Source organism: Lactuca virosa, chromosome 1 (genome assembly GCF_052849685.1).
Source record: "Lactuca virosa cultivar CGN04683 chromosome 1, Lactuca_virosa_CGN04683_v6, whole genome shotgun sequence".
Classification (NCBI taxonomy): domain Eukaryota; kingdom Viridiplantae; phylum Streptophyta; class Magnoliopsida; order Asterales; family Asteraceae; genus Lactuca; species Lactuca virosa.
The window spans coordinates 209629190-209646695 of NC_136426.1; the positions used below are offsets into that span (position 1 = coordinate 209629190).

General features: G+C 35.2%; 1 protein-coding gene across 8 annotated transcripts; it reads right to left on the minus strand.

The window, feature by feature from the left end:
* Positions 1-10803: 10803 nt before the first annotated feature.
* LOC145164364 (acetyl-coenzyme A synthetase, chloroplastic/glyoxysomal-like) lies at positions 10804-14518 on the minus strand. 8 transcript variants are annotated; one of them, XM_079083092.1, is made up of 14 exons: positions 14353-14518; positions 13744-13813; positions 13482-13555; positions 13311-13376; positions 13143-13228; positions 13033-13078; positions 12912-12965; positions 12688-12786; positions 12170-12237; positions 11555-11786; positions 11297-11465; positions 11121-11203; positions 10951-11015; positions 10804-10868 (listed from the first exon to the last, which is right to left on the minus strand). In XM_079083092.1, the coding sequence occupies exons 5-10, from the start codon at positions 13220-13222 to the stop codon at positions 11762-11764; spliced, it is 372 nt and encodes a 123-aa protein (XP_078939218.1). In that variant the 5' UTR covers positions 13223-13228; positions 13311-13376; positions 13482-13555; positions 13744-13813; positions 14353-14518; the 3' UTR covers positions 10804-10868; positions 10951-11015; positions 11121-11203; positions 11297-11465; positions 11555-11761. The 8 variants fall into 8 exon arrangements, with proteins under 8 accessions (XP_078939218.1, XP_078939216.1, XP_078939228.1 ...); XM_079083090.1 differs by lacking the exon at positions 14353-14518 and adding an exon at positions 13922-14328; XM_079083102.1 differs by lacking the exon at positions 14353-14518 and having other exon boundaries at positions 11555-11752; positions 13744-14328.
* Positions 14519-17506: the final 2988 nt, after the last annotated feature.

Consider the following 17506-nt stretch of genomic DNA (forward strand, 5'->3'; position numbering starts at 1 on the left):
GAAATTATTTATCGTATATATTTCTCATTTACTATGTTTGTGTACCTTTTTGTCAGATTTTAATAGTAAACAATTTTTTTTTCGATGTTTCGAAATTATTTATCATATTCTGGACTTGTTCTTGAAATTCTTGAGTTTTTTTTCGAACTCCAAAATTCCAGTCCGAAATCCGGAATGTCGGTATGAAATGTAATTTTTTGTCATTATGGAATGCCCATGCCGGACTAGTTGGTTATTTTGCCAAAAAAAATTAGGTTATTTTCTTTAAATTTACATCGCTTATGGTTAGTTTAATTAATATATTTTTATAATATATATATATATATATATATATATATATATATATATATATATATATAATGATGATAAATTACATCACTTGGACGGCTTATGACAAACTTATTCTAAAAGGGGTTAATGCCATAACAATCCAACAAACTGTGTGTTTTGCACATGTTTGGTTCATAATTGTTTTTTCTTGCATTGTAGATCACTAAATTTTCAAATTTTATGCAAAGAAGACATTTTCTTAATACGAATGGGTAATCCAGTTAACCTACTTATGTGGCATGCCACATGGAATTTTGGTCAAACATAAGTGGTCCATGTTGCATTGACATATCGTCCATGTGGTCTTTTCCTATTAAAAAGTTTTAAAATAATATCTATCAAGATTTTAAAATTTTATAAAATTATTAAAATGGAGAACATGGTAGAAATCAATATCTTTATGAAAAAACAATGCTTTTGAAACTGGACCAACCGGTCCAACCAGGAAGTCACAACGTGGGTTCAGTCGAACACAAAAAGTCACTTGTTGACAAACCAATTATACTTGGGTGGTTAAGTAAAAACATTTTAAAATGAGAAATTAAATATCCTTCTACTTTTTCTTCCTACCATCTTCCTACACACTTAACATTTTGACATTTGTCATATTTAATAGAATTACTAAATTTTTTATTACACTTGTCATCATCTAAAAGTCGTAAGAAGATGAGTAGAAAGAAAAAGTAGGATAATATTTAAATTCTCTTAAAAATTATTACTAAACTCTAATAGCGACGACGTCGACATTGATTGCCATTCCACGGTTACGATTTGGGAGGGGTTATATTAGGTGTTTGGGTTCCCGTTTTCTTCTACTTAATTTGTTGTTTGATTGGGAAACTTATGTATTGAAAATACGGTACGATGACTGCTAATGAGTCAAAATGACACTTTGTCAAGAAAAAGAAACAGGTTGTAATCAATCATGCAAATAGTCCGAGTTCAGGATGATTAGGGTAAGTGTTTCAACCTAAATATTAGGCATTAGAGAAACTTTCTATGAAGTATTACATCCCTATTTTCCCAAGTTTGTGGACTTAAAATACCTTTCATACGACTTGTTAAAATTATAGGAAAGTTACTGATATCTACATTCCATCGTAAGTTATCCAAGCTTGGGAAGCATTTTGCTTTTGTTCGTTTTCTTCATGTGGATAACATGCATGAATCGAAAGAAAAATTTCCTCCATCTGGATTGGAAATTAGCATTTGTTTGCTCAATCGGAAATCGGAAGGTACTCTCATGGAGAGAATTCCAATCCAGTGTTGATATGGGGAGCGTTTTGCTTTTGTTCGCTTTCTTCATGTGGATAACAAGCATTAAATCGAAAGGAAAGTATATTCTATTTGAATTGGAAATTGGCATTTGTTTGCTCAATGGGAAGGTACTCTCATGGAGAGAATTCCAATCAAATGTTGATTTGGGGAGTAAGAAACTTTTGGTTCCTGTGGTTACCAAGATGAATGAAGGAAAAATGTCTTATGTGAATATGGTATTCCATATTCAAAGGGGGTGGTACCAAAACCTGATAGAGAAGTTAAAGGAGTCAATTTAGTTGATTTAGTTGATTCAGACTTTGTAACTAGTTTGGATTCAACTTGTGTGGTATTAGGAGATGTTCGTGATATTACGGGTATTGGAAATATTTTTCGTTTATTTATAAAAAGAAGGATTCAAAGTTATGGAGGTCGATTATATTGATGGCACATGGGTGTGTCTTGAATTTCGATAAAGGATAGGTTGTTCAAATTTTAAGCAAAATGGAGTGAAGAAACAAGTGTTCAAGGAACTAAGGCCGGTGATTAAGTCATTTGTGGACAAATACCGAATGGTCTGGGTTGAGATAGATGGTCTTCCATTGTCTGGACATTTAATGTATTTAAAAAAAAAAAGTGGCATCTTTATAGTCGGAAGTGTTATTCCATGAAAAGGAAGAAGACAATGACATTGCTACATGGAGAGTGTGTATTAAGTCCTCATGCTTTGAATTCATTTTAGATCATGTAGTCGTCATGGTAGAAGGAATGGATTATATGGTTAGTATTGGGAGCTATATATTTGGGCCCTGAATATTAACAAGGGAATGGATGAATATGAGGATCAAAATGAAGACGAATCAAGTGATGTAGAGTCTTCAGAAGGAGATAATGCTAATGTTGTTGATTCATTTGGCGATGAGGAGGAGGTGAATGGTCTGTTTGTTGCCACATATTGCAGACATGCTAGTGATAAAGAACGGGTGCACTAGAGAAGTAGGTGCACAAGGAAGGAATGGTCATTTTAATCTAGAAGAATGATCAAAATTCGATGTTGATATTGCAACCAATATAGCATCTCATATGACAAAATTATCCGGTTAAATGCATTCTAATGGTGTAATGTGAACACACGAAAAAAATTAGTAATTTTGTAAATACATTTAAAAGTTTAGTAACCTATTAAATACAATTAAAAGGTAAGTGGCCAAAAGAGAAAATTGTGTATTATTTGTTCTCATTTTATGATATTAACATTGGGGTAAGTGTTTGGACTTCCAAACCCGTGTCGGTTTACAACAATAGGTCCGGTTATAGATTCCTTTGGTAGTGCAAATGTCCAGTTTTTTTAGTAGTTCGGTCAGATTGGGATATTGGAATGGTTTGGACTAGAACAATGTTGGGGTTGAAACACACTTTTATTCAGAACTAGAACAAAAGAGAAGAGCTTACAAGCTCAATATTACAAGAAAAAGAAACAACCCTCTAATACTCACTCTAAGTATTACACAGTACACTCTCTGTTTTGTGGTGTCTTACAACTGAGGTTAGAGCCTCTATTTATACTTAAACAAGCCTACAATTACTACTGCTACCATTTATTGTGTTCATTATGTGAACATACGAAGTTGCCATTTGAGTTCTTATTGTCAACATAGATAGAGGCGCAGCTACTGATGTCAGGTTCACACCAAGTCTGGTTTACACTCACATTCTCCCCCTTAAACCGAACTTGGCTAGAGATTCGTCACGCCGATCATGTTTCGCATTTCACTATGTTTCACGTATGCTAAAGCCTTTGTAAAGATGTCCGCCCGTTGATCCTTCGAGTTGACATATTCCACTATAATTTGCCCACGTTCAACACATTCTCGTATGAAGTGATAACGAATGTCAATGTGTTTGCTTCGACCATGAAACACAGGATTTTTCATCAATGTGATTGCTGACTTGTTATCGACATATAAGGTGATAGGCATAATATGATGTCCCGTGAGCTCCTTCACGAGATTAGCAAGCCAAATGGCTTGACATGCTGCTGTTGTAGCTGCCATGAACTCGGCTTCACACGTGGACAAAGCAACAGTCTTTTGCTTTTGGGATTGCCAAGTTATCGCATTCCTTCCCAGATAGAAAATCATTCCACTTGTGCTCTTGCTATCAACAGGGTCACCTCCAAGATCACTATCGGTAAAACCAACCAAATCTTCAATTTCACGACCTCTTACATAGTTGATTCCATAATCAACGGTTCCTTTTACGTATCGCAAGACGTGTTTCACAACTTGGAAATGCAAAGTGGTCGGTTCCTCCATGAAACGACTTGCAATTCCAACCGAAAATGACAGGTCTGGTCGAGTGTGAGTCAAGTACCTCAAACAACCTACCACTCGCCTATATTCAGTTGGATCAACTTTTTCACCATCTTCATCCTTCTTAACCTTCAACTTAGGTTCCATTGGTGACGTTGTCGGATTGCAATCCAGCAACCCAAATTGCTCTAAAATCTTCTTTGCATAAGCCGTTTGTCGCAAAGATATTCCCCACTTCTTTTGCGAAACTTCGATTCCAAGGTAGTAAGAAAGTAATCCCAAGTCACTCATTTCGAATTCTTTCTTCATTTGTTCTTTGAATTCGACAACATCATTAGTGTTCGACCCGGTAATGATCAAGTCATCAACATAGACACCAACAATAAGAATTTTGTCTTTTGAGTTCCTTTTGTAAACAGTTGGGTCTTGTGAACTTTTTGTAAAACCAAGCCTTTTTAAGCTTTTATCCAAACGAATGTTCCAAGCTCGAGGAGCTTGTCGTAGACCATAAAGAGCTTTATAAAGCTTGAACACCTTGTGACTGTTTGCTTTATCAACATATCCTTCTGGTTGGGTGACATAAACCTCCTCTTTGAGATCTCCATTGAGAAAAGCCGATTTGACATCGAGATGGTGGACAACCCACCCATGTTGAGCTGCTAAGGCAAGAATGAGCCTTACGGTGTCAAGTCGTGCTACCGGTGCAAAAACTTCATCAAAGTCGACTCCTTCCTTTTGTACAAATCCTTTTGCTACACGTCGAGCTTTATGCTTCACCACTTTTCCCAAGTTGTCTTTCTTCACTTTAAACACCCATTTCAAACCGATTGCTTTGTGTCCGGATGGCAAATCGGTAAGTTGCCATGTCTTGTTCTTCTCGATTGCATCCAACTCTGTTTGCATAGCCTCCTGCCATGCCTTAGAGGTTACCGCCTCTTTAAAATTCAAGGGTTGATCCGCTGCAATCATCAACAATTCTCCGGGTTCAAGGAACACATTTTCGGTCTCAGAATAAATATCGGTTAACGGACGCAATCCCCTTGGCCCAATCTCACTAGAAGGGCTTTCCATATGGGGCGAGGTTGAAGAAAACGGGGCTGAGACAGGAGTATGTGGAGCTGGTTCAGGCTCGTCAAATTCAGCATATGGTTGTCCAACTTGGATAGCATCGATTCCTGGGCTGTTTGGTTGTTCCGGATTGATTTCGGGGTCATTTTGAGGTGTTTCGAGGTGTATTTGGGGTTGTGGTTCAATTATGGTAAAGGTTTTGAGGTGTTTCGAGGTGTATTTGGGGTTGTGGTTCAATTATGGTAAAGGTCTTAGGAGTCGCCATCTCTTCTTCTTTGTTTTTGTACCAATTCCATTCTTCTTTTTCGTAAAAAACAACATCGCGACTAACTCGCAACTTTCGGTCTTGTGGATCAAACAAACGGTTGCCTTTAGTTCCATCTTCCACACCTAAATACACCATCTTCTTACTTCGATCATCAAGCTTCTTCAAGTGACCACCTACAAGTTTAGCAAAAGCAACACAACCAAAAACTTTTAGATGTTCAAGGTTGGGCTTTTTGCCAAACCACGTTTCATAAGGCGTCTTGTCGGGAAGTACTTTTGTTGGCAGGCGGTTGAGAAGATAAACTGCATGTCTAACCGCTTCTCCCCAAAACTCTCCCGGAACATTTCTACCTTTGAGCAGACTTCTTGCCATGTCCATAACGGTCCGATTTCGCCTTTCTACAACTCCGTTCTGTTGAGGCGAATATGGTGTCGTAAGATGCCTTTGAATACCATTTTCTTCACAAAATAATGAGAATTCTTTTGAAGTGAACTCTCCCCCTCGGTCCGTTCGAAGTTTCTTTATTTGATAACCCGAATTCTTTTCAACCATCAACTTGAACCGTTTGAAAGCGCTCAAGGCTTGAGACTTCTCCGATAGCATGTAAACCCACATCCACCGGCTAAAATCGTCTACTAAAAGGAGAAAATATTTACTCCCTCCAACAGACGTAGGTGTGATCGGACCACATAAGTCCGCATGAACAAGTTGTAGAGGTTTTTGAGCTCGAAAAACTGCATGATCCGGGAAAGGAATTCGGGTTTGTTTGGAAAGAACGCACCCTTCACATACTTGGTTTGGGTGCTCAATCTTTGGGACTCCGATTGCCATATTCTTTTCGGACAACTTCTTTAAGGCGAGAAAGTTAACATGACCGAGTCTAGAATGCCATATCCAAGCTGGTTCGTCTTTTGTTGCTAAAAGACAAGTCGGTCTACCGGTCCTTAAAGGAGTTTTATATAACAGGTTTGGGGATCGTTTAACTCTCAAAAGTAGAGTTTTGTTTTTGTCAAACAATGTCAGATCCGACCCATCCATTATGACCCGACTCCCTTCCTCCGTCATTTGTCCAAGACTAATAATATTGTTTTTTAGACTTGGAATGAAATATACCTCATTAAGGAGTCTTTGGTCGCCATTTTTGCTATCGAATAAAATCGACCCTTTTCCCAAAATAGCGACGGTCGAACCATCCCCAAATTTCACATGGCCCGTAACGTGCTCATCTAGTTCGCGAAACTTTGAGCGGTCTCCAGTCATGTGATTGCTAGCACCGTTGTCGAGATACCATACCTTAGACTCGACTCGACTTTCTCCCGATGCAAGAAGATTAACACAAATCTTCTCTCTTAGAGACACTTTTTGTGTGCATATTCTTGTGAGGTTGCCATCATTAAAATAGGCTCTTCTTCGTTGGCTTGAGTGAGGTTTGCCTCCTCACCTCGATTCTTGTTTGGACACTCCGAAGCATAATGACCAAATTGTTCACAAGTAAAGCATTTGATTTTACTTTTATCCTTTCGAGAAGGATTATGGTCATTCCGATTTGTATTGTACTCGCGACCACCTCCTTGGCCACGTCCACGACCTCGGCCTCGTCCCCGGCCTCGGTTACCATGTCCTCCTCGTCCTCTTGAAGTGTTTGACGAGTTTCTCTCGCCAGTTTGCTTCGAACGAGATGCCCACTCGGCATGTGTAAGCAATAGAGAAGGTCCTTCTTCTTTTTCTCCATAGCTTCGAAGTCTCTCTTCATGGGTCTTAAGACGACCCACAACTTCTTCCACCGTCATATTCTTCAAATCTCCGAATTGCTCGATCGATGTTACGATTTGTATAAATCGTATCGGTACGGCTCGCAAAAACTTCTTCACAACCGTAATTTCTTCAATCTTTTCACCAAGAGATCGAATACCGGTTACGATAGTATTCAATCTCATGGAAAAATCATCTACCGATTCACTGTCTTTCATCCGGATTACCTCGAAGTCACTTCTCAAGGTTTGAGCTTTAGCCTCCTTGACCCGATCGGCTCCCATGTGCATCATCTTGAGCGTTTCCCATGCTTCTTTAGCTGTGTCCTTCTCAGCTAACATCAGAAGTACGTCCTCTGGAATTGCTTGATAAATAGCCGCAAGAGCCATCCGATCTTTACGTTCGTCCGTTTCTGCATTTTTAATTACATCCCATACTCCTTGTGCTTGTAAATTCACTCGCATTTTTATGGCCCACACCGCGTAGTTCATCTTCGTGACCATTGGATAGTGTAACGTAACGCTACCGTCTTTCCCGGTCCTTTGAAAACTTTCAACTCCGGCTTGAGAAGATGACAAGGTTGGTGTAGTCATTCTTGGCATATACTTGGGCATACACGAGTAAGAATATATTTTTTTTTTTGAAGTACGGGGACCAATATGAACTTTTCAGAAGTTCAGGGGGCAAACAGAACTTTTACAGAAGTAAAACAGGGGCTAAATTGAAATTTTTCTGAAAAACGGGACCAAAATTGCAATTTTTCTGAAAAACAGGGGCTAAATTGCACTTTCCGGAAGAACAGGGGCTAAACTGCAATTTCCAGAACTTTGGTCAGCTGCTGATGTCACTGCTACAGTGCTGCTACAGTACCGTCTTCTCCGGCGAACCCTGGTTTTTCCGGCGACTTTTCCGGCAGATTTGACCAACTTTGACCGGTGATTTGGAGGCCTTCCGGTGGTCAAAAAATTCAAAAAAAATATATTTTCGGAATCCTCAGAACGAGACCTTTCCAATGGTGTACTCCGAAATTGTTTTTGAGACAAAAAAATTTCGACCAAAAAACAGAGAATGCTTCCCCCGGAGCTTAACCAAGCTCTGATACCACTTGTTGGGGTTGAAACACACTTTTATTCAGAACTAGAACAAAAGAGAAGAGCTTACACGCTCAATATTACAAGAAAAAGAAACAACCCTCTAATACTCACTCTAAGTATTACACAGTACACTCTCTGTTTTGTGGTGTCTTACAACTGAGGTTAGAGCCTCTATTTATACTTAAACAAGCCTACAATTACTACTGCTACCATTTATTGTGTTCATTATGTGAACATACGAAGTTGTCATTTGAGTTCTTATTGTCAACATAGATAGAGGCGCAGCTACTGATGTCAGGTTCACACCAAGTCTGGTTTACACTCACAAACAATACATTGTAATCTGTGAAATTTTCAAAAGATGTGTTGTATTATTCGTTTGAAGTCGGATTGACATGAGATATTTTTCAACATGTAGTTTAGAGTTTGTATTTGAGTTTAGGCTGTGATTTTCTCTTTTTTTTGTTACATATTTAATAAGTTATGGTCCCCTGAAGTCGGGATATCAAAGTTGAGAGTTTTTCAGCTTTTCAACTTTTATTTGTATTTTGTAATCTATGAAATTTTTAAAAGATACATATCTCATCCGTTTAAAAACGGATTGACATGATATTTTTTTAACATGTAGTTTAAAGTTTGTACTTGCATTTAGGATGTAATTCATCATTTTTTGTTCCTCATTAAATGAATTACAATGCCCTAAAATCAGGATATCAAAGCTAAAAGATTTTCAGCTTTTATTATACTGCTTCAACAACTTGTACTATACGCAACTAAATTTGTACCAGTCCAACGTGTATAAGAACCGAAAAAACCAGAATCAGAACCGGAATTGGTGGTATTGGTATGCTCACAAACTTTTCAAACACCTCTTATAACCTTCGTGAGAATCATTGTTGGAGGTGAATGCATGAAAACACATATTTTCATTATGTTATCACATGTAAGCCTTGAAGCAAGTGATTTGCATGCTTGTGTGTAACGTTTATTTATGGATGAAACAAAGTTATAAACTGTCTTATTGAGTTTGATCTGATCTAATTCATGTCAAACAATGAAGGTCATTCTATTCTATCATTCATGTCCTACATAACAAATGAGGCCTACAAGATATGAGGAAATCACCAAAAAACCAAGATGCTAAAAGTATAAGAATTATTACAATTACAGCCCAAACGTATTTTATAAAAACTATGCTCTCGATTTTCAACAAAATTATGTCCTTTAGCTACACTACTAGAAACATGGGTTTTTGCGACGGATGAATCCGTCGCTATTCCGTCACTAAAGGTCTTTTGCGACGGATCTGTGACAGAGTTACTCCATAGCCAAATAAAACGTGGCTAATGACTTAGCTAGAGATTTAGCGACGGAAAAGTTTTTCCTTGCGACGACAATATCCATCGCAAATTGGTCCCATAATACCGTTATTTAGGACTCAACAACAAAAATCTTCCGTCGCTAATCCCTTGCAAACCTCTAAATCTGTCTTTTTATATTCCGTCACTGATCACTAGCAAATTTTAGATGTGATTTTTTTTTGTTTCCGTCAATGATCCCTCGCAAATTTATAATATTAATTTTTTTATTATAAAAAATACTAAAAACATCAAATAATTATACAATCCCAAACTAAACAATAACAAATTAATACCAAAGGAATCAAATAATTATACAATCCAAAACCAAACACTAATATTAAAATACTAAAATCAAATATCAAAGTTTAACACAACATCCAAAAACATCAAATATCAATGTTTATCGTAATTTCAATTTCGTCTCATATTTTGCATTTCCACATACATATTCTCCATTGCTTTATGTCTTGCACTGCATCCAAAAGAAGGACCAAAATGGAATTGGATTCCGAAACCCGTTAAATCCCATGAAATTAGGCGAACCAAGTTCTAGTTACTTGTTCCTGCAATGGGGGGAGACATGCGTTTCTGTTGATAAAGGACATTATTGTCTACTCATTTGAAGCTAAACTAAATACAATACAAGAATGGAATTGAATTCCGATTTCGACCAAAAAATATATAAAAAAACATGTTGGTGAAAGAAAATACCGTGTTTGCATATTGGTCTTCAGAAATTTCTCTTTTGGGATTTGATCTTTGAACATTTGTATTGACCATTATGGACCATCTACCACATACCAAAATTAAATGCACATTAAGCATTTATAAAAATGGATGCATAATTTTTATATAGGATGAAATTTACAGAACTAACCTTCATGGTCTCTGGTGCCATTGGCCCTTTTTTGATCGCATGCAACAAACCTTATCAATACAGTTGTTGGTACCACCCAAGAGCTCTGGAAATCAAATGCTGACAAATATGAAAAAAAAACTTGCACATATTATTTAAAGGTTATATCATGAAATATTATTTTAAAAAACTTAAAAAGTACCCGACATCAAAGCTATCACTATCCTAAACTCTAATATTTTATAAACACACAATTCTCTACCCCTATCACTTAAATGTCCAAAATACCCTTTCCTCATGAAAATAAAATCAGTTACCTGTAAGGCTCCCATGCTTGCATTGCCAAGGGTCCACATCGATGGTCCAACTGACAAAGCATTAGCCAATGTTTTTCTGCGATAATGTCCCAATTTGTCAAGACATGACACAACAAATTGTACAAATGACCTAAATACCCTCCTCATTGAAGAAGCATGTTTTAGTCATTTTGTATGAAAAGATGTACCTTGTATTGACATTAGGAGAACTTGAACATTCTGTTAATAAAGACACACTCCATTACAGCTCCAGCTACAAAAGATTGAGTTAGCCTCCTACTTTCATTTTAAAAAAAAAATTGAAATTTGTATTCTGGTTTCTTTTTTCTGCTGACCTCTTCAAGGTCAGTATAGTCAATTCCAATTGCCTCGGAAAGTGCAGAGTATTTAGGAACAACATCTTGCAAAAAAAAGTATAATGGAAAAAAATTCCAAAAGGCCTAAAGTTTAATGAACATGATCATATATTAATATCTGTGAAATAAAATAGTATTAGTAGTACTACCTGCCACCAAATATCTCTTCTTTTTTGCCATTTGGTATCTTCCTTCTTCATAGATGATTCATTTTCGTAGGTCAAGCATGAATCTATTTTGCAACATAGAAATCAATGTCATGAAAAGGTAAAAAAATATACATATGCTTTCTGAAAACATCAACTATAAGAACAAAAGTTCTCACCTACAGATATTCCATTTTGAGATGATTCTGAGAGTGCAGAATCAACAATATCCTTGAGATTGAGTACTTTTTTCTCTCTTTTAACCGCATTGCAAGTTACCACAATCTTTGGTTTGCAATCCATGATTCTTTGAAGAAGTGATTCTGTAGAGTACCCAGCAAAAACAACCTGACAATCAAAGTCAAAGTCAATGTTAATTAAAAAAATTGTTTGATTATTTTTAATTTAATTTTATGGAGATGAAAATGAAAACATACTTCCATAAATGGGGCCCGGATAATCATATGATGTAGGAGCACCTAATGCAGAATATCTAGTTGTCACATACGCTTTATATGCACCATATCCACCACCTCCTCCTCCACCACCACCACCACTGTTACTGCCGCCGTGAGACATCCGACTAACTGGCTGGAAATCATCTTCCTTGGGTGTTGCTCGGTCAACAACCACAGCTGACCCCCCTAGTTCATTAGAATGTGTAGGAGGCTGATAAAGAGAATTACACGATATATTTTCATATTCACAATTCAAATAAAAGAAGACCAAAACTTATATTATATTAACAGGGAAACATCAAAAATTTCTGCAAAGGGCATCCCATTATTTTAATTATCATATTTCAAGATAATAGTAATCACCTATAATTTAACTACTTTCTTGTGTCTTTTTTTATTTCTATTCTGCCTACTTACTTTTTGTTTGTATTGAACAGAAAGTTGATATGAAATGCTAACAGATTACTCCCTTAGCGTGTGAGATTTGTATGCATACATGGAACTTTTAGATAGCAGGAGGACTGAAAATGTGGTTACCATGAAAAGATAAAGACAGTATGGTTATATAAGTAAAGGGTGCCTTGAAGAACTTACTTTTGCTTTAGTTTGCTCAAGAGAAAAGTTGCAAATGGTATATCTACAAGCATCCCTTCAAACATTGCCTACAACATCAAGGAGGGGTGAATGAATCAAAGGACAAAGAATAACAAGTTCATCATAAAGTTTTATAATAAAGATAAACTGTTCGATATACAAATGAAGAACTTCAATTTGTATTGAATGATTTTAAAATGTGCCATAGAACAGATAAGGTTATACAAGGTACTCCCAAATATACAAGATTATGCACATGAACTATATATTTTGGAATTAAGAGATGAAAGATAGCTATGCGAATATAGAGCATAACATAATAAATTCAAAAGTCCAACAATCCCAAAATTAAAAGCAGATAACTTTATGAAACTAAAAAAAATCAGTAATTATTGAAAGAAAACAACCACTCAACACATGGAGCACATTGGAAACCATAATAATCATAAAAATATTTGTATAACTAATTGCATGAAGTTACTAATGATCCTAAGAATACTAAATAGCATTTAGCTTACCTTTCCGAGTATAATTCCAAGAAAATGGAAAAACTGAAGATGTTGTTCATGTATCATTCCTGATCCAGGATTAGGATAGAGTAGGTGGTCAATAGTCTCCTAGTTATATCAAAAACAAAAAAAATTAGAATATTAGTACTAAAGCATAAAGAATCCCAAAAAGGGTAAACTGGGAAAAACTAAAAGTTAATGAATACGGATTTTACAATCTTTAATGGAATTACCAGCAGTTGCAAAAGTAGTGAAACCAATTCCACGATGCCTTTGGTACTTGGATCCTAAAGAAATAAAATATTAAGCTCCTATAAAACAAATTAACAGAAGAAAATATAAAAATTTATGTACCTTGGGCATGTACAAATCCGTAATTTCACCAAATTTATCAAAATGGCTGGAAAAAAAAACATTTTGTAAGCAAAAGAAAACTATAGAGTGTATAAAATGATTAAATCTACCTCCTATATTCATCTTCTATAACTAAGGGAGGAAATCTAGCAACAAATATCCTGGTGACTTTTTTTGAAGGTGCTCTCATTTCCTCCTAAAGAAGAAGAAAAACAGCAAATTTGATTAAAATTATGAAAATTTCAGAAGTGAAATATGATAAAGTGTTGGAAAAAAACCTTTGGTGTAGCTATTTTTACTTCAAGTGCTCTATTCCTTAGGAAGTGTTCACTCGCAAGTGCAGCCTATAAAAATTATCATCATAAAATTATTTAAATTAACAAGTATGAAGATCTATCAATCTTGTATATAATAAGAAATTTTAAATAAAGTAATAAACAATAACTTGCCTTGTCATCTTCAACTGTTGCAGATGTTACATATCAAAAACCACGAGATCGACCGCTTGAGCGCTCGTGAAATTCTAAAATTCAGTTTAAACATCAAAATTGAATTTGTCCACAAAAATTCAGGATGTTAACTCTTGAGATATCACAGAGCATGAACAAATCTCTAACTCAAGAGCAATATCTTTGACCGAAAAGTCAAACATGGATCCTACAAAGAAGATAAGCATAGAGAAAAGAAGAGTATTGGAACAAAAATACTTACCGACAATAGGTACAGAAATTCTGGAACTTATGATTGTTGCCGTTTTGAATTTGAGCCCCTTGTAAAATACCTATGCACGGTACCAAATTAATATCGGTTCAAATCTAGAAAAGAATCCATATGCTAATTTATACTCAAATCAGAATATTTTGATTATCAGAAAGTTGATGAAGACTACTTCAGATTAATTTTCTCGAGTTTATGATAGAGGTGGAGATTGCTGAGCAGTTATACTAGGAGATCTGAAGAGACAATAGAGGATTGAACGGTGCTGGCAGGGAAACGATAAGTCAATGAGGAATGGAGACGAATCGATAGGGAAGCCAAAGAGGATGTGAGAGGGATTTGATTCGACATAGGGTAAATTAGGGCTTTGGGAAAGAAATCGGTGGGAATCAAAATAAAACGAGGGAACGAGAAAAGAAGAAAAGCGGGCAATGAAAAAATGAGGCGTCAATTTTCTGCGAGCGATTTGCGAGGGCCAGGCCTGTGATTTTTAGCAATCCATCGTTATTCCCTCGCTAAGAGGTTTTAATTTGAGATGGATTAACGATGAAATATTTTTGTCGAGAAATTCTTAGCAATCAGTCGATGATCCCTCGTTAATACCTCTCTAAAATTATATAAGTATGTTGGTCGAAATATTCTTGCATTCCATCGTTGATCCCTTGGTAAGTCGTCGTAGATTAGCTACGGATAGAATCCGTAGCTGATTCCGTCGCTAAAGATCAAGTTTCTAGTAGTGCTACTCAAGAAAAAGAAATCTTTTTCAATACACAAACAAAAACCATAGCCATGGAAAGACCCTGTAATCTAACTTCTTTAAATTCAAAACCATCCAAATTAATTTAAAAAAAAAAAAAAAAAAAACCGACCACATCCTGAGCTCTATGACTTATGCTTCGTCTATCCCATATTTTGTCTAATCCTGATTATTCGTTTCCGTGTTGCTAACCAAAAACTGCACTCGTCATTGGTCGTATGATCCACCTAACAAAAACAAACAACACGATCACAAAGGTATTCATGTTTTTGTACATAGACCAGATATTTTTTATTGTGATCTATTTAAAATTTTGTCTTAGCTAGTTTCCTGCTAGTATTTTTTATTGTTAGATGAAATTTGTTGAAAAAAAACAAAAAGGGAACTATTTCCCAAGAATTAAAATTTTATTGGATTGTTAAATTTTATTACCATTTAATAAGATTGTGTTAGATTTTTGGTGATATTTCCATGATTACATGGATATATCCATGTGCACATCAGGCTACTATTTGTACGATGTTGGTGGCTAAAAAAGAATCGACTGTAGCAACACCAAATCTACTATAATAAATGAAGGTTTTTTTACCACATGTCACACTCTCATTCAATTTACCAAATGTCATTTTGTAGTTATTTTAAATTATTATTTTTTCCCTATGTCATTTTTATGGATTTTCTTACTTTATTAAATTTCAGTAATATTTTAATATAGATATAGTAGTTACAATAAATATACTAATAAATATATATCAATTTCATTAATGAACTTACATTTTAATTTCAAAATTCTCAAATTAAAGTTCATTAGTTTCTTTTGTGTATTTATTTAAATTATTTGTTTAAATTTAAAAGTTAAAAAAAAACATTTCAATTTTAATAATTCATTATTTTTCTCATTTTCTTATAAATTCAAAGTTCTCAAATATTTAGACATTTATATTTAACTTTTTTTAAAAAGAAAATTAACCCATGTGATACATGGGTCTCACAACTAGTGATAAAGAATTGTATGTTTGTTGTACGTGGTTTGTTCATGTGTGAGTTTTTTGAAAGAAAGATTGGTATTTCACTCTCTTAAGTAACTAGGGGCATATTTGTCAATCTATATAGATATTCAATTCCCATACATATAAGGGCATATTTTAGTTTTTTTCCCACGGCATGGGAAACCAATGGACCATCCATGCACGTAAGATGTATAACGATATCGTTTTTTCCACAAAGAATGACAACATCACACATCAGCGGGTAAAATAAGCTATATTAGGTAACAATTATATTTTTTGAATAAAAGTTGTGGTATCTTACGTTTTGATAGTAACTTTTTAATTCATGGTTATCTTTTTGAACATTTGAGGTAGTTTGTCACCATTTTTTTACGATATCCACCATACTTTTTATTCAATGGATTTGTTACCCTTTTTTACGACATCCACCATACTTTTTACAAATTAGTTGCTTTATCAACCACATGCAGATAGTTGTATCAATTGAGCATTATATCAATTGAGCAAATCCATAATATCTATCACGTAACTAAGCAATGTCATAAGAGCTCTTATTACCATTTGTAGCAATTAAACATTAGAGTTTGTTATTCGTAATTGATTAATTGATTGTAGGAGAACCTTGAGGGCCATTAGGATGAGAAAGTAGATGAGTGTCTTCACGGCTACTATGATTACTAGCCTTCGGGAAATAGTCAAAATAATCACACATGAACGCACTTTTGCACACACCATGGCCAACTCCATACCTACAAATTTGGAAAACATGTATGGTTTTTCATACGTTAGTAATTAATTTTTTAAACGACATACAACTTCTAATTAACTCCTAAATTGCATCACAGTATCATACGAGACTTTCCCCCTCAACCATTTTGGATTGATGGTCATCGTGTCAACAATAACAGGTACTATACACTACTACAAAAAAACAAATAAGACCCGCCATATGGAACCCGGTTTCTGGAAAAAACGGGTCTTATTTTGTAAAAACCGGGTTTTATAAAGGGCAAGTTTATATGACTCGGCTTCAAACAAATAGCCGGGATTTATATCCATCTTAGATAACCCGGTTTCTGCTGCTACAACCGGGACTTTTATCCGTACGATAATAAGACCCGTTTTCTAATATACAACCGAGTTCTATGACTGTCAAACACAAATTATAAAAGGGCTATAGGATCCGTTTTTCAACAACCGGGTTTTGTGTCTAGGAGTGTACTCGAGCCAATCTCGTGTACAGAATATGAAACTCAAACTCAAATATTGATATAATAACTTGAAGCTCAAACTGAATTGGGCATTAATTCTTGCGTTCAAGTGCATTTAAGTAATCGGCATTTCAAGATTGTATTGATTGTCTATTAATAAATTAAACTATATATTTTATTTCCATTGAAGTAAAATATGATTAGCTTTTAAATTCATTTAAACAGAAACGGAAAATGAATTAGGCTTGCGTTTAAAATCCATTAAACTTAATGTAAACAATGAACAAAAAATAGTCAATTAGATTTAAGGGACAATATAATAAGTCTTGAGCTTCAAATTGGAGATCGAGAACATTTTATATCATTCAAGCCAAACAAAGTATATGTGTATAACCTACACACAAGGCTTAACAATCCTCGTATTATATTTTTCTAAGAACTCCAACAAGCTCAATGTTTCTTGGGTCAACTGTTCATGAAGCTGCCAATATCATGATAGAATTATAATAATCAAGTTAGAAATTCATAACAACACAGTTCAGAAATTCATAATTTTATCATTTATAATCCCCCACGTCAAATTAAAAATCTACAAATTTAAATGCAGTTGAATCAGTTATGATTATTTTAAACAAAATCTAGGTAAAGTTTGAAGTGGGATCATAGAAAACGCATAGTTGCAAACACATATAGAATAAAAATGGCAAAAATAAGTACCCAATTTGTAAGGGGGACCAAAAATATAAGAATCGTTACACAAAAGTAGAACCAAGCTATTT

What these genes read in the sequence shown, in the direction of transcription:
- LOC145164364 (XM_079083086.1), bottom strand. Translation starts at nt 11,581, where the DNA reads ATGATTATCCGGGCCCCATTTATGGAA. An exon ending in TCAAAATGGAATATCTGTAG is followed by an intron (nt 11,204 to 11,296) that starts GTGAGAACTTTT and finishes GTTGCAAAATAG; the next exon opens with ATTCATGCTTGACCTACGAA. An exon ending in GAAGAGATATTTGGTGGCAG is followed by an intron (nt 11,016 to 11,120) that starts GTAGTACTACTA and finishes TTTTTTTGCAAG; the next exon opens with ATGTTGTTCCTAAATACTCT.